Source organism: Athene cunicularia (assembly GCF_003259725.1).
Source record: "Athene cunicularia isolate RWA chromosome 5 unlocalized genomic scaffold, athCun1 chr5_part1, whole genome shotgun sequence".
Lineage (NCBI taxonomy): Eukaryota > Metazoa > Chordata > Aves > Strigiformes > Strigidae > Athene > Athene cunicularia.
The window spans coordinates 44,649,345-44,671,696 of NW_020799101.1; the positions used below are offsets into that span (position 1 = coordinate 44,649,345).

Below are 22,352 nucleotides of genomic sequence, written 5' to 3' on the forward strand. Positions count from 1 at the left end.
TCATGATTTACAGGTCAACCCAGATGACCTTACTGCCCCTTCTGCCTCAAACTGTGAACCAATGACCAGTGAGATTGCTGACTGTCGTCAGGATGAGAACAGGCAGCTTGAATGTAAACTACTAGGACATGGGGAGCGAATACAGAAATTCAGAGAATAGCACAAGGAAATAAGATCCTTGCTTGTGTGTTTTGAGAGTGAAAAGAGGAAGGTAAAATGGGTGTCAATGAAAAAAGCCACTGTAACAGCCAAGATAAGAGAAATCCTGAGAAAATTGTTTTAGTTTGTAAATAACAACATATAATCAAATTCTGGAAGTGTTCTCAACAGAAGGATCTGAAGAACACTGGATGACAAACACCAAAAATAAATGGGTTCAACATGATACAATTAGGCACACACACTTCCAATTCCATAATGACCCAAAATTAGGTCTGCTTCCTAGACAGCTTCACCCTCTTTCCACTGTGAGTCTGTTGCACTAGGAAGATAGTTACTACCGGAAAAGAAGTCGCTCCACTCTATCATGTATAAGTAGAACTTGCTCACTGGAATGAGTGTCCACGTCCTCATTGCCACTGGGCCTCTCAGATTTAACAGCTCACACAACACTCAAATAAAACAGTTTCACACTGCTTAAAGACACCAGAGTCCAAACACTGCTTCACTGGGAAAACAAAGCAGTACTTCCAAACCACAGTACGAGTCTTCAAAAGTCAGTTTTTCTTGGAGCTGTATTTTAGAAAGAAGGGTTGGCATGCATGGGTGGCCAAAAGAAAGGATAAGAAATACAGAGTAATATTTACTGGCAAAATTTGTATTCAGTTTCCTACCCTGAGGTTTTTCCTGTGAGATTGAAAGAGTGACTGTAAAAATCTACCTTCATCTGGGTGGTCTTGTAAATCATGGCCTGTATTTGACAAGTACGCAGGTTCTTGTCCAGTTTTACTCACCTCTTTTCCTTCTAATAGAAGGCAAGAGGCATCAGACCAAACACTGATGCACACTTGAATGGCTTGTGATACTGATTAGTAGCCAGTCAGAAGGATTCAGCCATGCTCCTGATGGGCTTCAATGGAAGTCACAGTCAGCCAGCAGCTGGGGAGATACAGCAAGTGCCTTGGGGCCACAACAAAAGCATTCAAGAGCCATGGACTCTAGTTACAGTGCAATGAGCTCATTTTATTCTCAGCTTTGTAAGGTCTTTGAAATCCCCTGCTTGAACCATAATCTGAACTATGATTCCAGTAGGCCACAACTGAAATTCCAAAAATTTTAGTCTTACTAGTCATTCTAACCTCAGGAGGCAGTAACACTGAACGACTGGAACCGTTTACTGCAAATTAGTACTCTCAAGTCAACTCACAGCTTTCTTACTGGTTTACCATACAACATGCAAGTATCCGTATTTACAAGACAGTTTCAGGCACCTCACAAAGTCACAAATCATGGCCTCATACAGACTGTAGACTGCTTAATGCTTGCAAGCTACTTAAAGACCTTTGGCTAATTTACTATAACTATCCAATCATAATCCCAGTATTGGCATCAAATAATTTTAAGCAGCCTGCTAGATCCCCAAAACACTCTTGCTGTCACAAGTGTTTCAGCAGCAATCAGAATTGCCATAGGTATGTACCCATTTCTAAATTTGTATTTATAAGTATCAACAAAGTTCACATTCTATACATGTCAAATACTCTTTTACTGGGGCTTTTCTTCCTCTCACATCTGCTACACAAGACAAAAAAAAAGACAACCCAATTTCAACAAAGATCTTATTTCAGTGCAGGAATACACTGAAAGAAAAATTAAAATTAAAATTAAAAAGTCACTAGGATTGAAAAATAATTCTTCAGAAAAGAAAGCAAGCATGGATGCTTTAAACTTCTAGCTCTTCAGAAAAATCAACCATTTGATAACCTACTAACACATGCCACTTGCATAAAAATGCAGTAACAGAAGAAAAAGTAATGAAAATTATATGAAAAATAAAGGTGTAATCTTAAATTATAATCAGCATGCATCTCAGATATCAGCAAACCCTGTTAAATACACATAATTTACTAAAGTCTTGGAAAGTGTCTCAAAATGACCAATTCTCAAAGAGAGCTTTGTGACTGCAAAGTATCTGTGCTTCAAGAAACATGATATAAAGCTTCTGAATTTGGACTTAAATTAATGAACGGAAAATACGAACATTTTGGAGAAACTCTGAATAAGACACTAGGGTATCAGTTACTCTGCAGCACATGAAATGAAAGCAAGCTACTTGGTGCCTAGAGGCTGATCTGATACTGAAGGCTGCTGCACCTTCAGAGATGGAAGTGCTCAGGGGAAGTCATGACAACACCTGGGTAACCACTTTGACAGCCTGGCCAGAAATGACTATCACAAGGAACAGCAGACTACAACCAGATCTAAGCATTCAAAACCAGTCCTGCAGCAGGAACTCCAAAAGAAATATATAGTCAATAAAAAAAGACAACAGCTACTTCAGAAGTCAAAGTTTCAGAATCTATCAGGAAGGTTAAAACTGTCTATATTTAAGACCACAAGAGTATTTGTACTTTTCTTTTTTTATGCACAGGAGGAATGTGGCTTAAAGAGAAGTCAGAGACAGGGTCTGCCACTTCTGTTAATACCATGTTCCAAATTTTCAGATACTGCTTGGAAAGTTATGAGAAGCCTCAGAACTAGCAAAACATATATGGAGGAAATTCTCAGTTTAGTAAACTTTATTCTAACCAAGGTAAAAACGCATGCTTTATTCTTACAGTAAGAGGACACAGCATCATTTAACAGAGTATATATAAATATAGCCCAAGACAAAAAGGCAAATGACATCTTATGTGACAGCATGAGAACTTTTAAGCATACAGAAGTAAAAGTGCATGTTTGGACTGGGAATTATTCTTACTACTTTTAAAACCAGTGAGGACTTTCTGTGATGCAGCAGAAGACAGTTGTAAAATATAAAAATAAAGCTCTCTGGAGTGTATATAAAACCCCCATGTATATACGGAGTCTGAAGAGAATTACAAGCATCTCCTATTGCACATCATACTGAAATAATTATGAGAGAAGCCTGAACACCACTTACACTTGCTCTCTGGCAACAAGACTCAGGGTATTCTTGGCACTTCATCCTATTTAGGACTACTGATGCACTGATTGCAGGAGCTGCCCATAGAAAACAGCATGTGGTCTTCTAAACACAAAATCAGCAGTCTCACAATTTTGCCAAGAGCAGCTTCTACTTCCAATGGGCTTCCAATCCCTAACCACCGCATACATGGCTGTATTTCTGAGCAGCCCACAATCCCACCATTAAGTCCTGCAAGTCTCCATCTCGCAGTAAGTTTTTCAAGCATGATTTCAGGATGATTTCCACAAACTTCAGGATGAAAAAAGTGCTGTAATTACATTCCCATTTAAAACACTCACATAAGTGCAGCGAAAGAACCCATCCACTAAATATGCATTTCTCAGCTACAACTCCCAGTGAATTACATGAAAGACATAAGGAAGAGAAGGGAGGACAATCATGAGAGAGTCAACTTCATTATAGCCTAAAGGAATACCCTCTCACACCAAAAAAACCTTTAAATTTCCACACACCCCTAGGCTTGCCATCAGATGTCTGTAACAAAAACGTCAGTAACATAAGCTTGCAAAATGCTTATATATAAAAATGAATTCTTAGTCTGAAATCCATCCCTGTTTCTCAGCTCTTAATGAACTGTTACACCATACATAAAAGAGGGATCATTAAAAATAACAGAGTTAATAATTCTGCGGAGCCTATTACCTCTTTTCAAAGAGAAATGGCACCATCAAGTTGTTAAATAGCATCATTCTTTGTATCCTTGCTTCTAAGAAACTGAAAAGTTAGTAATATCTGAAGGGGTCCTTTAGCAACAGATGCATTGTCATCTATCTAGCCAGCAGACAAAAATGTGTTACTTGCTCTGATTAGTAATCATCCATCTCCAGTTTCAGCATTCAACCTAAAGAAAGTGAGAAATCAATAGAGCTGCTGTACAGAGCTAACCAGTATTGTTGGGACACCCATTCTGAGTAGTATCGAGCTCAGAAATGATACTTGAATATCTTGAGCTCAGCAAGTGATACTTGAATGTGGATGGTTTGTTGCATTTGCAATTGGAAGCAGCAGGTAAAGATAAAGAGGAGGAGATGGAAATACAGTGTACACTCTTGATGGAAAGAACTGAATGCTTGCCAGTATTAAAAGTAGTATGACAAATTAAAATTAGAAAGAGATCCACTTATTGGCTTAAATAAAGGCATTTTGATGACTCATACAACGATGCTTTTCCTGTTTTACTTCCTCAGTAACAACAGCTAGGAATATCTTATGACTGCTGATAACCTAGCACCAGAGTACTTACTCATTAAGCTCAGCCTTCCCACAACTTATGTGGAGCCCATTTGGAACTATAAAAAGGAAAAACCTTTCCAGAAGTTGTGCAAGGTAGACTAAGATCAATAAAAAATTGGCAGGAAACACCTCTAAACACATTCCTCTATGTACTTGCAGTTGCACAGAATCCCATATTCACTATGCTCAACTCTCATACCTGATCTTTTATAAAATCTTTTATTTGATGCTCATTCTAATTTGTCTATAGTAGTCTTTATGAATTCAACTCATTGAACATGTATGATGGAAGCCTAGCAAGTACTTTTTCAGTCTCCAAGACTGAAAGGCAGAACTTAGCTGGAATCTGAAGTTTGAAAAAACTGTCAGAAACAACATCATCTCTTTGTTACATCTATTTATTACCAGAATTCCTTCAAATTATGGCTGACTGAAAAGGTCTCTCCAGGCATTTCAACTGCTTCAACTTAGAACTATCTTTTCAAAACAGGTGTTTTCTACTTACATTACAATGTTTATATTGGTCTACAGCAATGCACAGAATTCCTTTTATATATAACAGAATATTGGTTTCTAGGACATTATTTAGAGCCCAGTTTTGTTAAGCTAGATTTCAGACTTCTTGGGAAACAACATTGCAAAATGTTTGTTAAGATGATTCATGGAAGACTAAAACCATCATGAAATAGTTCTCTAGCTAATCAAGGAAAATGGTCATTTTCCAAGTCCATGGTCAAGAAGCCAAATTCAAAACTGAAAGGGAAGTTAAAACAAACATTTCCACCAGTGCTGACTATTAAAGGCACAGTATGCAAAAAAATCTGCCACTGAAGATTTTTTAGGTTTTTTTTTTTTAATTAACACTTTAAGATACAGTAATCCATAGGATATTCAGGTTCCTTATCCCCAGTGCTCTATATCAATATTGTCCATTAATAGCACCAAACTGAAATACAAAGATGATTACTGCAGTAATACCCATACACCTTATAGTCTGTATCTTGTTCCAAGTTTATCAGCACCTTAGCTTCAGGAACCACAGACACAACCACACAAAGTACACGTTCTTTAAAATACGCTTTTCATTTTTATAAAACTGAACCTAAAAAGGAATCAAGCTATCACATATGATTTGTAGCTTGTTGCCTATTTATTAGCAGTAATGCATTTATACATTCTAATACCGTTTATGTGGTGGACAAAATAGTTTCTTCAATTGTCTGAAACAAACATAATGAAATGTCGCTGAAAATCTCTATCACAGAGTATTTTCTTGAATTTCAGAACTAGCAATTTAGACAAATATAAATGAAAGGGCAAAAGTATTTGGCTGATGGAGAAAATGAAAAAACACCCTGTCTACACAAATATTCCCAGCAGCAGGCACTTGGACCACAATGTTTATTTTAATGGACGTGGAGTAAGTGATTAAAAAAATATTCTTTTTTTCCTGTAATATTTCAAAGCTTTTAATCTTTTTAATAGTATACATGCAGTCATGAGCCAGCTGACAGTACTGATGGGTTGACAGGCTTCTTGCATGCCCTGCATGGCTGAGAATATATGCAAAATTCAGCCAAACACAGAGCAGAGATCACATCCCCTAAATCCAGAGAGTGCTTAAGATCAGCAAGATGATTCTATAAAGCTCTAAGGTTCCAGATTAAAATCATAATCGTGATATTTTCTCTGTTATTTCACACATAAGATCCAACATCTTTACCATCATAAGCCCTCTGAAAACTTCAAAATGTTTGCATCAAACAGCTGTGTTGATCATCTGTTGCAGTTCTTTTTTTTTTTCCTAAGACACTGCTCATACTTTGGGTTCAAAACCAAGAGATTAGACCCTTGGTTTCCAGCCTCACCCAAAGCACTGTGCTCCTACTTTGGCGCACAGATTCTGCAATGACCTTAAAATGCACAGTAAAGCTTCCACCCCTTTATCCATACCTACGTCTATGATATCTCTCAAATAAAACGTGTGGGAAGGCAGTGTGTTCAACTAGGTGAAATGAAGGCCAAAGCACAGGACCTTCCTGAATCAATTCCTTGCCCTGAAGCTGAATTATGGAGTGATGGTGAACACTCTCTGTACCTGTTTGTAGAGCTGTAAAATGGTAATAACCAGTTAATCTGCTGGTCATATAGCCACAATACGTACATATTTGTAAATGTTTTGAAGGTACTCAGATTAACTTAAACCTATAAAAAGCAGTTTCTTTTATTATTTATATTTTACTTTGATTTCAAAGAGACATTAACTTTCTAATTAGAAATCTCGGCACCTATCTAATAATATCGTGAATAATGATACTTACATAACAGTTTTAGACTATACGTCTCAAAGCATTTTATCTAAGACAGTATCGTTGTATTCATTTTATAGACACAGAAACAGGATCAGTAAGAAATTAGTTCCCACTCAACAGGCAGAAGTTGTGTCTGGTCAGTGTCCCACCTACAAGTACTATCTGCCCAAGAAAAATAATTGAAACATTGTTTTTAATGCTCATTAATTTTTATTTGTCAAGAACCTTGTGGCACAGCCCATGTGTCCTTCACTATGTTCAGGTACCAGTATGGCAAAACAAGTAGGAACTCAGGGCAGACAGTTATGTGACTAAAGATCAGTCATTTAAGCTTGTACTAGTCACCTCGTGTTTCCTTCACACTCAGTAGAGGAAAAAAGGCTATTTCTGGAAGGATGATACAGTTTCCCCAAAATAAATACCTAATGCAGGTTAGATGGAGGTGTTTGTTGCTCTTCACTGGTTCTACAGGAAATGCAGAGTGATGAGCTCAGACTACACATGTAGTTCTCAACCCCCCCCCCTTACACATACAAAACAAAAACACACAAAGGGTTGAAGCAACAAAAGCCAAGATTTGCTTCTGTACCAAAACACGTTCCTTACACGGAAAGGACCAGAAAATACAGCACTTGATGCTCTAGGAGGTTAAGCACCTCAGCTTTACTATAACCAATTAAAAGTGAATAGCCATAAAAGTGCAGATACTACTGTAGGGTAGTAAACCAGACTTTATCAGTGACAGTGGTGCACATTACAAACTTCAAACTCATTCCTTGCTCTAATCCATCAGAAACTTCCTGGCTTTAACAGGCTATAAACAGCAAAAGCTTTGAAGTCCAAGGATTAGAATCACTAATAGACAGACTGAATGAGAGACTGGCTGAAGAGCCAAGTGGAATGCCCTGCATGGATCTGGAATAAAACAAGTTAATTTAATCAAACTGACCTCTCTCTAGCCATAGGCCAAAAGATTACAATGGTTATAACAGCAGTAAAGGGACAAGAAACTCTAGAATCAAATAGTTATTTGCTCCAGTGTGATGCTTAGGCCAATGTAAGGGCAAAACCGCCAATGTTTTCAACTGTGCTCTCAAACCCACAATTTTAAGCTCTACGGGTAAAAAAAAATTAAACACACTTTAATTTTCAAGAATTTATAAATGTAAGATTAATAGAATGGTTTAACAAAAAAGACCATTCTAATGATTGGTTTGCTTTCACTCTCCTGTATCTCAGACTCACTCAAAGGAAATGTGGAAACAACCCATCTGGTTAAATCCACCTGCATTCAGTGCTCACATAACTGAATATTTAAGACTAAGCATTTTTGCTTTTAGAAGAAGCTTCTTACTGCAAAAATTCCAATTGCCATCAATTTATATGTAACAATTCTCACTCTGAAGGATTGCAAAACATTTAATAAAGCATTAAACTTGAGGTGTTTAGCACAGTAATATTACAGAACACTTTTTAAAGCAAACAGTAAAGCTACTCTGCTTTAAACTGGAGCAAGTTGCCAAAATGGCAAATGAGCCAAGTGAATGGTAGCAATAGCTTGGCCCTAAGAAGTTTTTAGAAGATGGTAAATTGAGACAAGTGGTCAGGGATTAATTTTTACATTGTATCTTGCCGCTATGCAGAGCAGCTAACTTTGAGGAGTGGAAAACTGCAGCAGCTGAAGCCTCTGAAAAGAGAACTACAAAGCAAGGAGTCCTAACAACACGCTTCATTCACTACAGAATACAAAAGAATCCACAATATAGCGTTGGTTTATGAGCACATATTCCTACAAGGCAACTCTTCTTGTCCCACAAAATCACCACATTTTCAGATGAGAATGACAAGATTTATACGTACAGCATACAGGAAACAAACTCATTTACAGCTACTTATCTACAGTATTTAATCAAGATTGACAAGAGGCAGCTTTAATTGCCCAGAACAATGCTCAGGATTTTAGTACTAGTGTACTTGGAAGAAACACAAGATAGGAAGCAATAAGCATGGAAATAAAATGACTGGCATTGCAGTGGCTGTCTGGCACTGGAGAGGATTACCACAGGCCAAGCCTAGCTGCCTTCTTTACATGGGGCAATGCCTTCTGCCTCTCCCATTTACTCCATGATGACTTTGTAAAGGAATTCACCAGTGTCAGGACCTGTGCTTCCAGCTGAGGACCTGGGAGAAGAGTAAGAGCAGCATGGTGTTATGAGGCAGACAGCCCAGGACTGGGAAAAAAGGGAGCTGGTGAGAGACAGAGCAGCCATGGTGCGTGCACTGGCATTACATGGAAGGAGACAGAGAAATTTGGGATTAGGATCCTGGGTTTGAAAACATAGGCAGCAAGTAACAAGGACTGGGCAGCTGGAGACTGAGGTCCTGGCACGAGGGGATACAGTATGGCAACATGCCAGGCCAGCAGGTACCCCTGCCAGCAAAGCACACCTCAGCTACTGAAAATTAAACAAATTAATTCAGAGATTTACAGCACTGAGTTCACACTGGAGTCATTAATATACTCTTGAAACCACATCTTCTTCCAAAACCTACACATTTAAATCATTTGGGAAATGGTCTGTGAATGTGCCCTCATTTTACAATAACCATGAAGTAAAAAAATTTAAAATATCATGTAGACTTCACCAGACTCACTCATAAAGACTATAAAGAGCAACAGAGTACCACATGTGTTGGAAACAGAAACATCTTTAAAAAGTCTTCCTGGGCTAGCTGTAGCATTTTCAAAACATATTCTGGTGGTGTGGGAACTTCTTTTCAGACACCCAAAATATCCCAAGTTTTCATTTCATTAGTCAAAATATTCACTTATTTTATAGTTCCAAGCATTCAAACTACTTTGCTGCTTTGAACTACATTTGCCCTAGAAAACAGTCTAGCAAAAGTCGTATTCACTGCTATGAGAGTGTCTACAGAGAAATAAAACCAAGCACTTACAAATCAAAGATGGGTCTCTCCTTACCACTCCCCAAAATAAAGTTAAGGACAGAAATGTTTCTGTAACTACTGCATCTGTCATCTTCGATTCAGAAGTTAGCAGCACAACCACTGACAAGGTTTTTTCTTTTAATCTATTTTGGCTTTACTCATTTCACTTTCAAAAATACTGCCAAAAAAATCCAAATTTATTATTTCAAAAGTAACCATTAAATGCTTTTCAAAGATAAATTAATGAAGTAGAAGAGAGGTCATTCTGTAACATCCTACCACCAGTTTCACCCTCCTCCACCTCACCTACCAGGGGGTCTTACCTTCTGGTGGACTCTTATTCTGGTTGTTCCAAACAACTAACAATTTGGATAGACTAGGCACTTTAGACACCTCTGTGATGACTCGGAAAAGGCTCTCCACCCGGTCATAGGTCAGAACTATGGCTGTGAAACCTTGGGACTGAGGTGGGATCAGTGGAAGGAAGAGTGGGTTGCTTACACTGCTCCATTTCTGTGAAGGCAAACAAGAAAACAGGAAAACAATTTGATTAAAGTTACTTGTCACAGTAAGGAGTAATTATTACAGTAGGGAGTAATTCACATAGCCAGGACCTAACCGACAGGTTTGGAATTTGCTCAATGAAGCACTTTGACTCTTCAATTCTGGCAATGGTGGACTTCAGTAATTTCTCAAGACCTTCCTTCCCCTATCTTTCTTAATTCAATTTTCATTTTTACCTAGCTGTAATGTTGCAAACGAGCTGCTTTAGGTAAAAAATAGTGGAAGAGGCAGACAGATTTGTGGAGAAGGAAAACCAAAGTGAATTTTGAACCCAGCTAGCGTGATTCAATTCTCATATACTAATCACTATTTCAAGACATTTATATTTATAGTCGGGATTCAATAAACAAAGAGAAACTTAATCAGCACTACAATTTTAGAAGCAAAAAAGAGTTAACAGTAAAATCAAAGCAGCAAAACCATAAACCTGGCATAAAATGAATACCCAAACAAAAAAGGCAAAAATGGGCACTAAGAGGAATAATGTACTAGCTTCCACAAAACTGTGTTTGTTCAATGGTGAAAAAAACACCTACTGCATTAAAAAATATAAGACGTGTGACATGCAAAGATGAATTTCAGAGAGTTATCTACTCCTTGTGAATTTTAACTAGGGCATCCCTTTTAAGACTTTAAAGGTCTTACTTCAATACATTGCCAGCATAAGGCAGCCAACTCAGCTGGCAAAAGACAAGACAGACAACTAAATTCTCACTGAATGTGTCAGCCTTCTTTGGAGCCGACAACATGGGGGAGGGAGCAGCGAAGGGACCCTTCAACAGGAATGAAAGTGCCAGCACTTCAGTCTCAACTTTTCCATTCCAGCTGATGTTCCAAGCAGAGGTCGGACACAGAAGCAAAGGGAAAAACAAGACCTTTTGGGATGAGGTGAAAAGGGGAAGAGTTGGGAAAGCGAGGTGAAAAGGGGAGTTGGGAAAGCAGAAACTGAGTGATGCTGTTTTGCAGGGAAATCTTGAATCCTAGCCTGTAAAAACCATGAACACTCATAAGAAGTTAATAACTGTCAGCAGTTTACAGAAATACTGCGAGAATCTCCAGCTAAATTCATACCATGAGTCTGCTTGTATCAGGAGGAAAGCAAGTTTTACACACTCAAAAGTTATCAGCTCATATTTGCAGGAAATAAACTCTGCAATTTTCCATTTTCTTTTTTAGTCTTTGGGTTACTTTATACACCCAGCAATCACATTCCTCATGTTTAGTGGTTAGACACCTCTAACTAGAATAACTTCAAGGAGGGGGAGAATAGAGAGCCTATTTACTAGAAGAGATCAGAACATTTCAACTATTTTAGTAAAGGAGAAAAGAGCATGATGTGAATATGATACAAATGTATCAACACTGAAGGGAGGATAAATATGTGAGGTGGAAAAGAGACACTTAAAGTTAAGCACAGCACTGGCACACTATTTTATCCAGGATGGTCTAAGGAGATGTTCCAGGCAAGGATTTGTCAGTAGAAGTAATAACTTTAAGGAGACTTCCTGAAATAGTTGGAAAGGCAGACTAATTTTCAACTACACATCCTTTATTGGGTCTGGTACAAGAAGCATTCAACACAAACTGTTGGTGAGGTTCCTAATGGAAAGCATGAAGTTCCAGTTTTTACCCAACAGGAGTAATAGGATAATGTAGAAATAGTAACAGTATAACACGGAGCTTAGATTCATGAATGAGACATGGTTACCTGTGATAGCAGAGGACTGCACTCAGTAATTCAGAAAATATACATTACTTCAGCAACTGATATGTGCAGAGACAAATCTGCTTTCAGATTATTACGTTTTCTAAAATTAAAGTTTTTAAGTATACTTCTGTTAATTTTACAAGACAACTGGTGGCAGATGGGGACAGAGTTCTGATTTTGCTCCAGCTTCAGTAATTCCTACAGCAAATCACAATATAAATGTTACCAGAGCATAATCTTTCTCATTAAAGCTTTACAAACTTGTTTCCACACAACTCCCACTCCAAGACTGCTATTACCCAAATGACCCTTGTAATGTCGAGCAGCTTCTTAGAACAACTTTCAGAACCCTCTTTTCATTAATACTTGAAGCAGAGGTTTAACATCATACTCAGTAGTATACCAAGAAAATTTTATGTTTCTGCCCTACAAGAAGAAATATCTGGTAATCTATAGATAGTGTTGTATTTACTAGTTACGGGTCAGTATTGCCACCTAAATTAATGGCTCGCACTTGAAGCTTTTCCAGCAATTTTTTTCTCTCTAGCCACAACATTTCACAATAAATTACTTGCTATATCATCCTTGGAAAAGTATTATTCCTTTTCTATCATCTAAGACTATTTTAGGTACTTAAAGAAAAAAAAAACAGATACACATGTGTGAGCACATCCATACATGCCTAAAAAATCATCACATTTTCTCTTAAAAACCTAAGATTTAGGTACAATACTTAAATTCCAACTTTTATTACTTTCAAAGGCATGAAAATTCTCCCCTGCTGGTTACAACTTAGGAAAAATAAGGCAACTTTTGAGGTGGTTTTGCTCATGCATCTACTAAAGGATGATGGAGCAAGGGAAAAGCCTGTAGATACACACTAATGGATGGGAGAACCATGCCTCTCATTTGAGAAAAACATTTCAAAAAGGCAATTAAGCATCTCTCAAGTGCCATTAAGAGCCAACCCCCTGCTGCCTGCCTGAAGAGTGTGTCTACAGTCTGAGACCTATTGACCCCACTTTCTGCAGGAAATCGGGCAAATTCAAGCCTCCATAATTTGCTAAAGTCTTCCAGATTTCTGCTTGGAAAAAGCAAACCATACAGGCAATTAATTCAACAGCAACCTAATTAAATCTCCATTATGGCAGCAAAGCATGAAATGGATAATGACACAGGGATGGGTTCTCCCAGTCACTGCTCAAGACACCAAGTGGTGAAGGAACATTTGCTCCAGTCCCATTTTTATTAACATTCTTGATGGAAATTCACAGGAACTTTCACTCTTCGAGAGAAGAGCAAACTGCAACAGTGGATTGATCATCCATCACCTTTCCTTAACAACGTGATGACACTCAGCTATGGATAAGACAAGCTTCACTCTCGCCCTCCCAGCTAATATCATTAGAAGAGACGAGATAATTAATCTAAGATTAATAGGTTGTTTGCTGTGAATCATTTTTATGGGCAAAAAGGATCAAGTTCAAATGCCAGTTTCCTAAGAGTAATCTCGTGTCACTTAAGTCTCACAGTCTCAGTTGTCTGACAGCTCTTTGCAGTTCACGTGAAAATCCAAAGTAGTTTGACCTGAATGACAGTGAGAACTTAGGGACAGCTTAAAGCTGGGGAGAGGGGAGAATTCAGGAATGGGTACGTATAAAGGGAAGGATTCAGACTGCTGCAGCTGCCCTGGGAATGCTTTCCACACATGTGCATGCATAATAATGCCTTAGAAATAAGGCACATTCCTTTACTATAGAAACATCAAATATTGCCCTCCGTGGTGATTAAAAACAACTTGATTGCATTTTAGGAAAAGTTAGTACATTAAGGACAAGGTATCACGTGAGTTGAATTCTCATTATGTGGGATGCTTAAGGCTGGACTCGATGTGGAGTCTTCAGGTTCAACTTAGCAGAGAAGTTTTAAAGAGACGGTTCTTAGCAGGATACAAAAGAGACAGATGGGAGCTTTGGGACATCAGTGAACATAACCGGACTAAGAACATAATAAATGCTAGAGCCTCAAAGGTATTGGCAAAACACCAGACATAACTAAGACAGGATCCTACCCCAAAACTTCTTATTTGGGTGTACACTGAGTATCACAAAGAGACTTGAAGAAAGACATAGCAGACACAAACTGCATCGCAGAATGCCCTCTAGGAAAACAAGGTTGCATAAGATGTGCCATATTTATAGGAAAGAGTAAAGAATTTCCCAGCTGTCACTTAGTGAGAAAACTCAGCAACAGAACTTAAGAATAGAATTTCACTGCTCTCACAAACAAGACAGTGGGTTTTCCTCCTTGTGAATTTTATTTTCAGCAACTAGACTGCTTGATGTAACCACGTATTAGTGAAACTATACAGTCTAAATAACTCACTGTCTTTTAAAAGCAGAAGCAAGGACAACACTGTGTTACTGAAACAGTAAGCAGCTCTTCTATACATCTAAGCAAAACAGATATGTATCCCCTGCCTCTGTGGGCAAGGCTTTTTCAGTTGGGTTGTTCTGAGTATCAAACCAACCTCAATGTGGTTTCAATTATGAATTACCAGACAAAAAAGCGCCTTGATTTATTCTATTTTGCTCCAATTATTCATGATAAGTTTCTATTGAATACTTTGAGAAAGTATTTCATCATGCTTCCCATCCTCAAGTGGTCATAGGGCAAACCCAAAGGAATTAACCCCCTCTACTTCGCCAGAGCCAACCGTAGTGCTTACGTTCTGCAGAATCACAAACCAAGTTGCAGTGGCCACCATTTCATGTTTTGATGAAGATTAGAAACCTTCCTCAAAAAAAATTTTAGGCACAAGACACACAGGAGTTTCTACCTATTCATTCTTGAGTAATGAAATACCTATCATCCTCCCACAGCCAGAAAAGACAGGGAGTACTGAAAAGAGGACAATGCAACACAGTGTCCTTTTTTTTTTTTTTTTTTTTTTTTTTTTTTTTTTTTTTTTTTTTTTAAACAGTTAATCACTCCCATTACATACAATAAAGCTGCACAGTTATGAAGCCACAGGAGGCACTAGGCAGTGCAATGAACAAGGTAAGAACAACAGTGATAAGAACCTCACCTCTGGCCTGCAAAATTTTTCTTTGGGTGCATCTCAAAACCAGCTTCCTTAAGATTAAAAACATATCTCTCACTTGTATGTTTAGGTGTCTACTTCTAAGCAAAAGACAAAGCAAAAAGCTCTTACAGAAAATAAAAGCCAACAGTATTAAATGGTTAGGTTCAGTCTTAAGAACTAAAATGTCATTCATGCAAAATACCTGAAATCCAGTTTCCTATTGTGTCAAACAAAAAATTTTGTTCATGTCTCAAAAATTATCATTTACAATGGAAATAAACCTACATGCTAGATTCTAGCCACACAATATAAGATAATTGTGAGGTTATCTACCACTGTGTAAGAGAAGTATCCTAATATCTGGGCTAGTAAGTAGAAGAACCAACTGTAAAATCAAGTTTCACACACAGACACAAAAATATCGCTATTTATAGCTGAATACTCAACTTGTCCATAACATCAACACTGAAAAACATATTGATAAACCAAAATTTAGTGTAAGGAAGAATACCTATCTTCTAACGTAGTAAGGACACCAAAATTTCAACCAGCTGTTTCAAACCATCACACAAGATAACTGGAAATACAGCAGGAACCGAAACCTAATATTGTTCTATGGAAAAAATACCAGGCGTGCACTGCCCAGAAAAGTGCTAGTTTGTTCTCATTTACAGGTAACTAAAAAAGCAAATGTTAATTATTTGCTTAATGCTTTGAAGATGAGGATGGAAGTACAGTTATAACAGTGTCTTATCTGGAGACTGTAAAATACTACTCAAATTGCTTAGAAAGAGTTTAATTGTTTAAGTGCCAACTGCCTGGTAACTGGCAGAAGCCCACAAAGTATTCTGTAAATGAACATCCTACTTAGGCTTTGCTAAATGAACGGCACTTTTTGCACTAAATTAATTTGCTTACTTTAGTTTAAACCAAATGATGGTGCTGTTTTCTGTCTCACTGGGAGAAATAAAATCTGGTATGTTTATTGTTCAGCATAGTGATATTCTCAAGTGATTATTAAACTATGGTCTGTATCATTCAAGGTCAAAGCTCAAAAGCAGTCCCTAACAAAAAAAACCCTCTAATGTTTTATAGGTCTACATTATAAACAGGCTTGAAAGAATTTCAACAAAAGCAACTAAAGAAATCTGGAAAAAAACCCATCTTACTGATTTTTCAGAAACACATATACATTAGCAAGGTATGATGCAAAGTAGGAGGAGAATTCAAATAATCTACAAAGAGGCGCAAGTGAGAAAGCAATTAACATCTGTTAGAGCATAACAAAGTACTTAATTGAAGATAACAGATCACATCTCAAACCCAGGTCATTAGTTCTAATCCACCCCAAACTAGTAACCATCAGAAGGCACACCGCAGAAGCTGTCATTTTCTGGCTTACTTGAACGTAACTGATTGCCCCTGCCTAATGGATAATGGTTGGGCCAAGAAACACAAAAGGCATTAAACTCCCGTGCTTGCAGCAAAAGACCATCTGAGACGTAAAGGACTCGAGCGGTCAGGAACGAATTTCAGGCCCCAAAAACATTATCTGCCCCTCTTCATTAAAAGAGGGAAGCATCTTGTAGTGCATTTCCATTGAAAGTACTGTTCCATAACATACTAGTATGTTACATGTACTAGTCCTCCACTTCCTCAACAGGATAGTGGATAAGTAGAAAAATAATTCACTTGACAATGTAGGTTTTTTCTTTAGAAAAAAAAAACCTCAAACCAGTCTTCATTCAATCCATACAAACACATAAAATTTGCTGGATCACTTCCTCAATGCAATGTACTAAGTATGGAGTTAACTGCATATGCATTTATCTTCTGTGTACCTTATACTCCCTCTCCTGCTGGAAAACCACCCTCCTGTACTGCTGCTGTATCCACATTGTGGTGAAGATACTCAGGCAACAGTCTTACTAATATTTTGAGCCAATATAAGCCAAACTAATGCCAAAAAAAGCAACCTTCCAGCCACCCGGTGCCTCCCTTGCCACCCATTCCCCCTTTTTTTCTTTTGCTCAGTAAGTTTTACACGAGGAAAATTATTTTGGTTAATCCACCACAAGTGAATTGGGGAACTCAAAAAGAAGGCAGCACATAGAATATAGAGAGAAATCATCATCCAACTGTAGAAGAGTGCAGGACTGCTTCTTTTGGCAACAGTATCTGCTTATAGCGGTTTGAAGTGTTTGGGAAACTACAGACAACACAAAGTGGGCTGGTGTTTCTTTGTGTTGAGACTTGAAAAATGTCTTGGGAACAGGAATAAAGCTTATCTATATACAGATCTAACCATGAACATGCTTCACTGATTTTAAATGCATGAATATCACTTTTAGGCTGACTGTCCAAGATAACAACCACCCCCTCAGATACAAAGATCAATGCAGTTTTGCTGAAGAGGATGTAATCATTATTATGTTTGCAGATATGTCCTAATTCTTAATTTGAAGTCTCAGAGTTCTAAATAAAGCAAAAAGAAAATTTCCAGAAAATAGCCATAAGTCCCTACCAGTCCTGCTTTGCAAATGACAAACTTCAGGCAGCTTCTGTGAAAGATGCAGCTTTCTCCCCATAGGTGTTGTTGTTACAAACTTACTTAAATCAAATATTTGAGGCCTCTCAAAATCTCTTATCTAGCACACTTACAGGCTGTAATCTGTTAAATGTTTGCTAACTCAAAATAGATTCAATTCTACTGTACTATAATTAAAAAGCAGTATAAGCATAACAGGCAGTACATGAGATCACAGGAAATAGACTGAAATCAGATGATGAATCTTAAAACTGGAAGCAAACTCATGAAGCTGAAATAGCTAAACAGAGTAAAATGTGCACCTTGGAGAACTGTGAGCTATCTTAATTGTCAAAGCAGAAATAATGTTTTTACTGCTTTATTTAACACCTGAAGCAGCTGTAACAACTGAGCAGTAGAACAATTAGCAACCAGGACATTTTTATTGAGCTCTATTTTTCTATTTTTCTCAGGATCCTAGTGACATAATAAGCAAAACTAACCCCTATAAGCACACAAAGAAAAAGAATCCTTAACCAAGGAGGCAGGCAGGTAAGCAACGATGGCCAAGGATTCTTTCTAGCTAAAGATTCTCCTCTGCATGATGATCTTGCAAAAACAGCAAGCTCTTCTTGATGTTAGAAAGGTGTATTTCTCCTAGCAAGTAAGCTCATAAAGCCATTAAAGATAGCATTTTCTGTATAAATATTCCAAAGGCAAATCCATGCTCTCATTTTCAAAACCTCACTATTCAGAGCACAGGGATCTGAGCTCTATTAACAGCCTTGTACTGACTAAAGAAATTGCTGGCTAATTGTAGTAAGGCCCTTACCTTAAAATGGTGATTGCACCTCTGCACCTACTGTTAATTTGCCTACAGCTTCCACACACTCTTTCTGCAACTCCACGTTCCTATTTAAACTGCATAATGGGAACAAGAGCATATAGAACACTGCGTCTAACCCTTACTGACCACACCATCACCACATGAACTGCAGGCAGAGCTAGAGGAACTTCATGCTGAGCCAGCTGAGTTTGAAGGCAGAATACATGTGGCAAGTTCTGGAGGTACAGTTCTGGCCCAGTTACTCACACATGTCACACTGGTATTAATGCTAACTCACAAGTGCTTCATTTTAAGTTACCTATATCCTGGTCCTGTGACCAACCTGAAATACTTTTCTTTAAAAGCTTCGGTCTTGGGAGTTTATTTACAATTTTCTCCTAAATGAGGAACACATTCAAGTCATCTTTAGTTACTTTAACTTCTTATCAGAGTTAGGGGATACAGTTGACATCTTCTGCTACCACAAATGTACATATGTACCTGCTTTCCAACTATAAAGTTCCATCCAGGCTTACTGGAAATTGTAACAGTGCTGTGAGTGGACATTAGGCACCACCTTAGATGAGAAACATACTCAGGCTCAAGTGGATCATCATTCCCCTGACAAGCAGACACCAACTATGGAATTCAAACTAGCGCAATTATTTTAAAATAAATAAATAACTAAAATTACTATTCAATGCATTGACTTATTCAATTTACTAGCAGATAGTGTATATATCACCTTCTAAATTATCTGAAATTAGCTGTTCCGAAAAATATGCTCCCCTGTAGATCACAACTGTAATATGCTCTCATCTCAAAGAGATAAAATATATGCACAGAAAAAAAGAAAATAAATCTCCAAGATAAACTGGAGAATACTCCAGTTATTTGCTTCGAATGAAAGAAAAAGAGTCAAAACCAAACAGTATTAGCTGGCTCAAACAAAAAAGAAAAAAAAAAAAAAAAAAAAGACCCTGATGGAAGGAAATTTCATACCTGCTCAGAGTAGCTATCAAAATCCCCAATTAAAAATATCACTGGATTATGTACTGCTGTTCTACAAATTTAACTGCTCTTGAACAATTTCTGATCTGAATTCTATTTTCTTTAACTGACCCTTTGAGGAAGGGTCACAAGCACTCTGGTTTGCTGATTAATATGGAGCTTACACAGCCCATAAAGGAACTTTTAACGACATTTCTGTTTCATATCGAAGCAAGAAATGAATTCATGCACATATTAAGCAGTTTTCATAGACTAGGATAAACATCAAATTCTTTCAACTGGGACATAAAACCACCAAGGAACTGACCATTCGTGGTATGAGAGAGTCACGATATGAGGTGTTAACTCCAACGTCTTGGACAGATTCCAGCCTGCGTAGTTGCACTCAGCTTTCTAAATTTTCTCTGCAATTGCACATTGATACAATATTCCTGCCTACTCCTTGTACTGGCCTAGCATGGTACTGCTGTTACATGTTCTCCCACAGTTCCAGGGTTCTGGTCTGTATGTTGCTGTGTCTGTGGTCATAAACTTTCTGCTTAAGAACCTCTAGGTTGAATGACTAATATAAATATTTTTTCCAAGTATATATTAAAAACAAACAAAAAAGGAGCCAGCTTCTTGCTCAGATTAGCTTCCCTAGAAATGGATAGGTTTCCAGTATAAGAGAGAACCCAGAAGATGTTTTTGCATTCCCTTTAAAGGCTGAGTAATGCTAAAGCAATTTTCTTCATTTCACTAGGTGATTCAAGGTGCTTGTTTTGCTAGCATAACTTAAAAGCATTGAAATGTCCTGATCCCCTTCTTGCAGTGTATGTACTATCCTGTGTAGCTTAATTTCTTCCTTAAATACTGGTAAATCCCAAGGTTTTGCCTCCAGGCAATGACAACAGTAGGTTATTAATGCCTTTGGGTAGGCAATGGAAAATCATCTTCTGAAACCCAGCCTCTAACTCTTTGTCAGCAACTGTTCACACTCTGTCAGCCTGAAGAGTTTAAAGTGAAACACAATCTACTCCTGAGCACTCCTACTCAGCTTCCAGAGAAAACCTCTCTCTAAACCACCATAAAGTGAGACAGTTAACAAGTTTGTTTTTATTAGTGAAACAAAACTAATTTTTATATTTTGACACAAAGAAAATTAACTGATTATGAGTGAAAATCATCTGCAGGCTTTTACATAGTAAAAAAATCAGAACCAGCTGCTTGGTGCAGAAGGTTAATTAATACTCCAGTGTTTCTTAACAGAGGTGGATTCAAGCAGTGAAAGTTTTTTTTTTAAGAAAACAAAAATGCCCCAGCAGAACTTTGAACATCAGTTTCTTGATAAGAGAAATTACACAGAAATAATATGTAGAAAACTGTAGGCATAGCAATAATTAGCTATTTAATCAGAATTACATGAAAGAGACTTGCAGATTGTTTAAGATCTTCAGTATTTCCACTATTTCCACTGCAGTTATGCATTTTTAAGAGCATTTTATGAGTGCTAAACTCACACAAAATTTAACAGAAATAAAGAAGTATGTGTGTATGCATGCATGAAAAATAAATAAATAAACAAGCAACCAATTTAGTGTATGCAATATTGAAAGTTGAAAGTTTGCATTTCACTGCCAGGACATGAACTGGTAGTTATTTTGCCAGTTGTCATAAAATATATTAGCTTCATCTGTGCAAGTTACCAACACAACACGTACACACACAAACACACACACAGAGAATTATTACCAAGTTTCATAGCACATACCTTTTATACGAGAAAAAAAAAAAACCACAATTTGTTTTATGAGTAAATCAAACGAATTTACTTACCACAGCTGGGGGATCATTCCATTCTTCATAAGAAATGGCAGCATATGGGTAAATTCTATCATTGATAATCTGAAGAGTAGCAAGAGCAATTGCTTTCATCGATCGAAAATATGCTTCCCAGAACCACCTTGCCTGTAAAGATAATAAATTTCACTTTCACATTGCACAGCTCCAGTGCTTAATAATCAATTTTGGCTTGCCATGCACAATCTGTAGACTATATGTCAGGTGGAAATTAAATTAGGAGGCATGTTTATTGTAGCTAGGATATTTCCAGGGAGCCTGAAGACTTCAAACTCAACCCCACACCCCAAAAAAAACAGGACCTACATCCAATAAAAAGAAGCAGCAGCATTACTTTGCAAGTGATTAAACAGAATGAGAATACTTGAAGGAATCAGTTACTTTTCACACTTTTATCATATGTTTTCCTCTTGAAAAATGTCAAAAGCAGTTTGACCATACAACAGAAGAAATTGCTGTTACATTCAGTTTTGCCAAGGCAAAGGAATCCACAAGGCAGCTCAAGAGCCAAATAAAAGCATCAAGCCTATAACTTAGAAGTCACTTTTTAACATCAATATTAGAGACAGCTGATTAGCTAGAGAATTCCAGTACTCATGAACCCTACCAAACTATTACCTTCCTACATCTTCCAAAAACCAAATATTATTTGAGTAAATATTAAGATTTTTACACAAAAGGCACATGCCTTTACACAAAAGCACATGCATTTACACAAAAGCACATGCCCATTTGCTACAAATATTAATCTAGGCTGATTTACAACACAAGCAGTGTAAAACTGCTAAAATGAAGCATGTGATTTTCTTAAAGACAGATGCACTTAATCTCAAAGATGAGTCATTTTCAAGCAAAGGTCCTGTTTGGCAAGTTTCAATCTTGTCCCAGTTTCTGTACAAGACAGAAATGCTGGAAGAAAAGCAGGGTTTGGGAATGAAAATGCTGACTTACCTGATTCTCTGTTAAGAGACATAAATGTACTTTTTAAATGCCTAGAACCATCAAATGATCCTGTAGGACCCCATCCAAGCCAGAAGGAAACACACTTTGCCAATAAATGTAGTTCAAGAGTTTTGGCCCAAGAGGTAAAAATTTTTTCCACAAAATTTTTCTTTAAGAAACCCTAGCA

General features: G+C 37.5%; 1 protein-coding gene across 1 annotated transcript in view; it reads right to left on the bottom strand.

The window, feature by feature from the left end:
* The window catches only part of EXT2 (exostosin glycosyltransferase 2), an 80,954-nt gene that overhangs the window by 23,364 nt on the left and 35,238 nt on the right, over positions 1-22,352 (bottom strand). Inside the window, exons 7-8 of the mRNA XM_026849613.1 lie at positions 21,200-21,331; positions 9,987-10,176 (exon numbers count right to left, since the gene is read on the bottom strand). Of these exons, the coding sequence (XP_026705414.1) occupies positions 9,987-10,176; positions 21,200-21,331 (322 nt within the window). The remainder of the gene's footprint in view (positions 1-9,986; positions 10,177-21,199; positions 21,332-22,352) is intronic.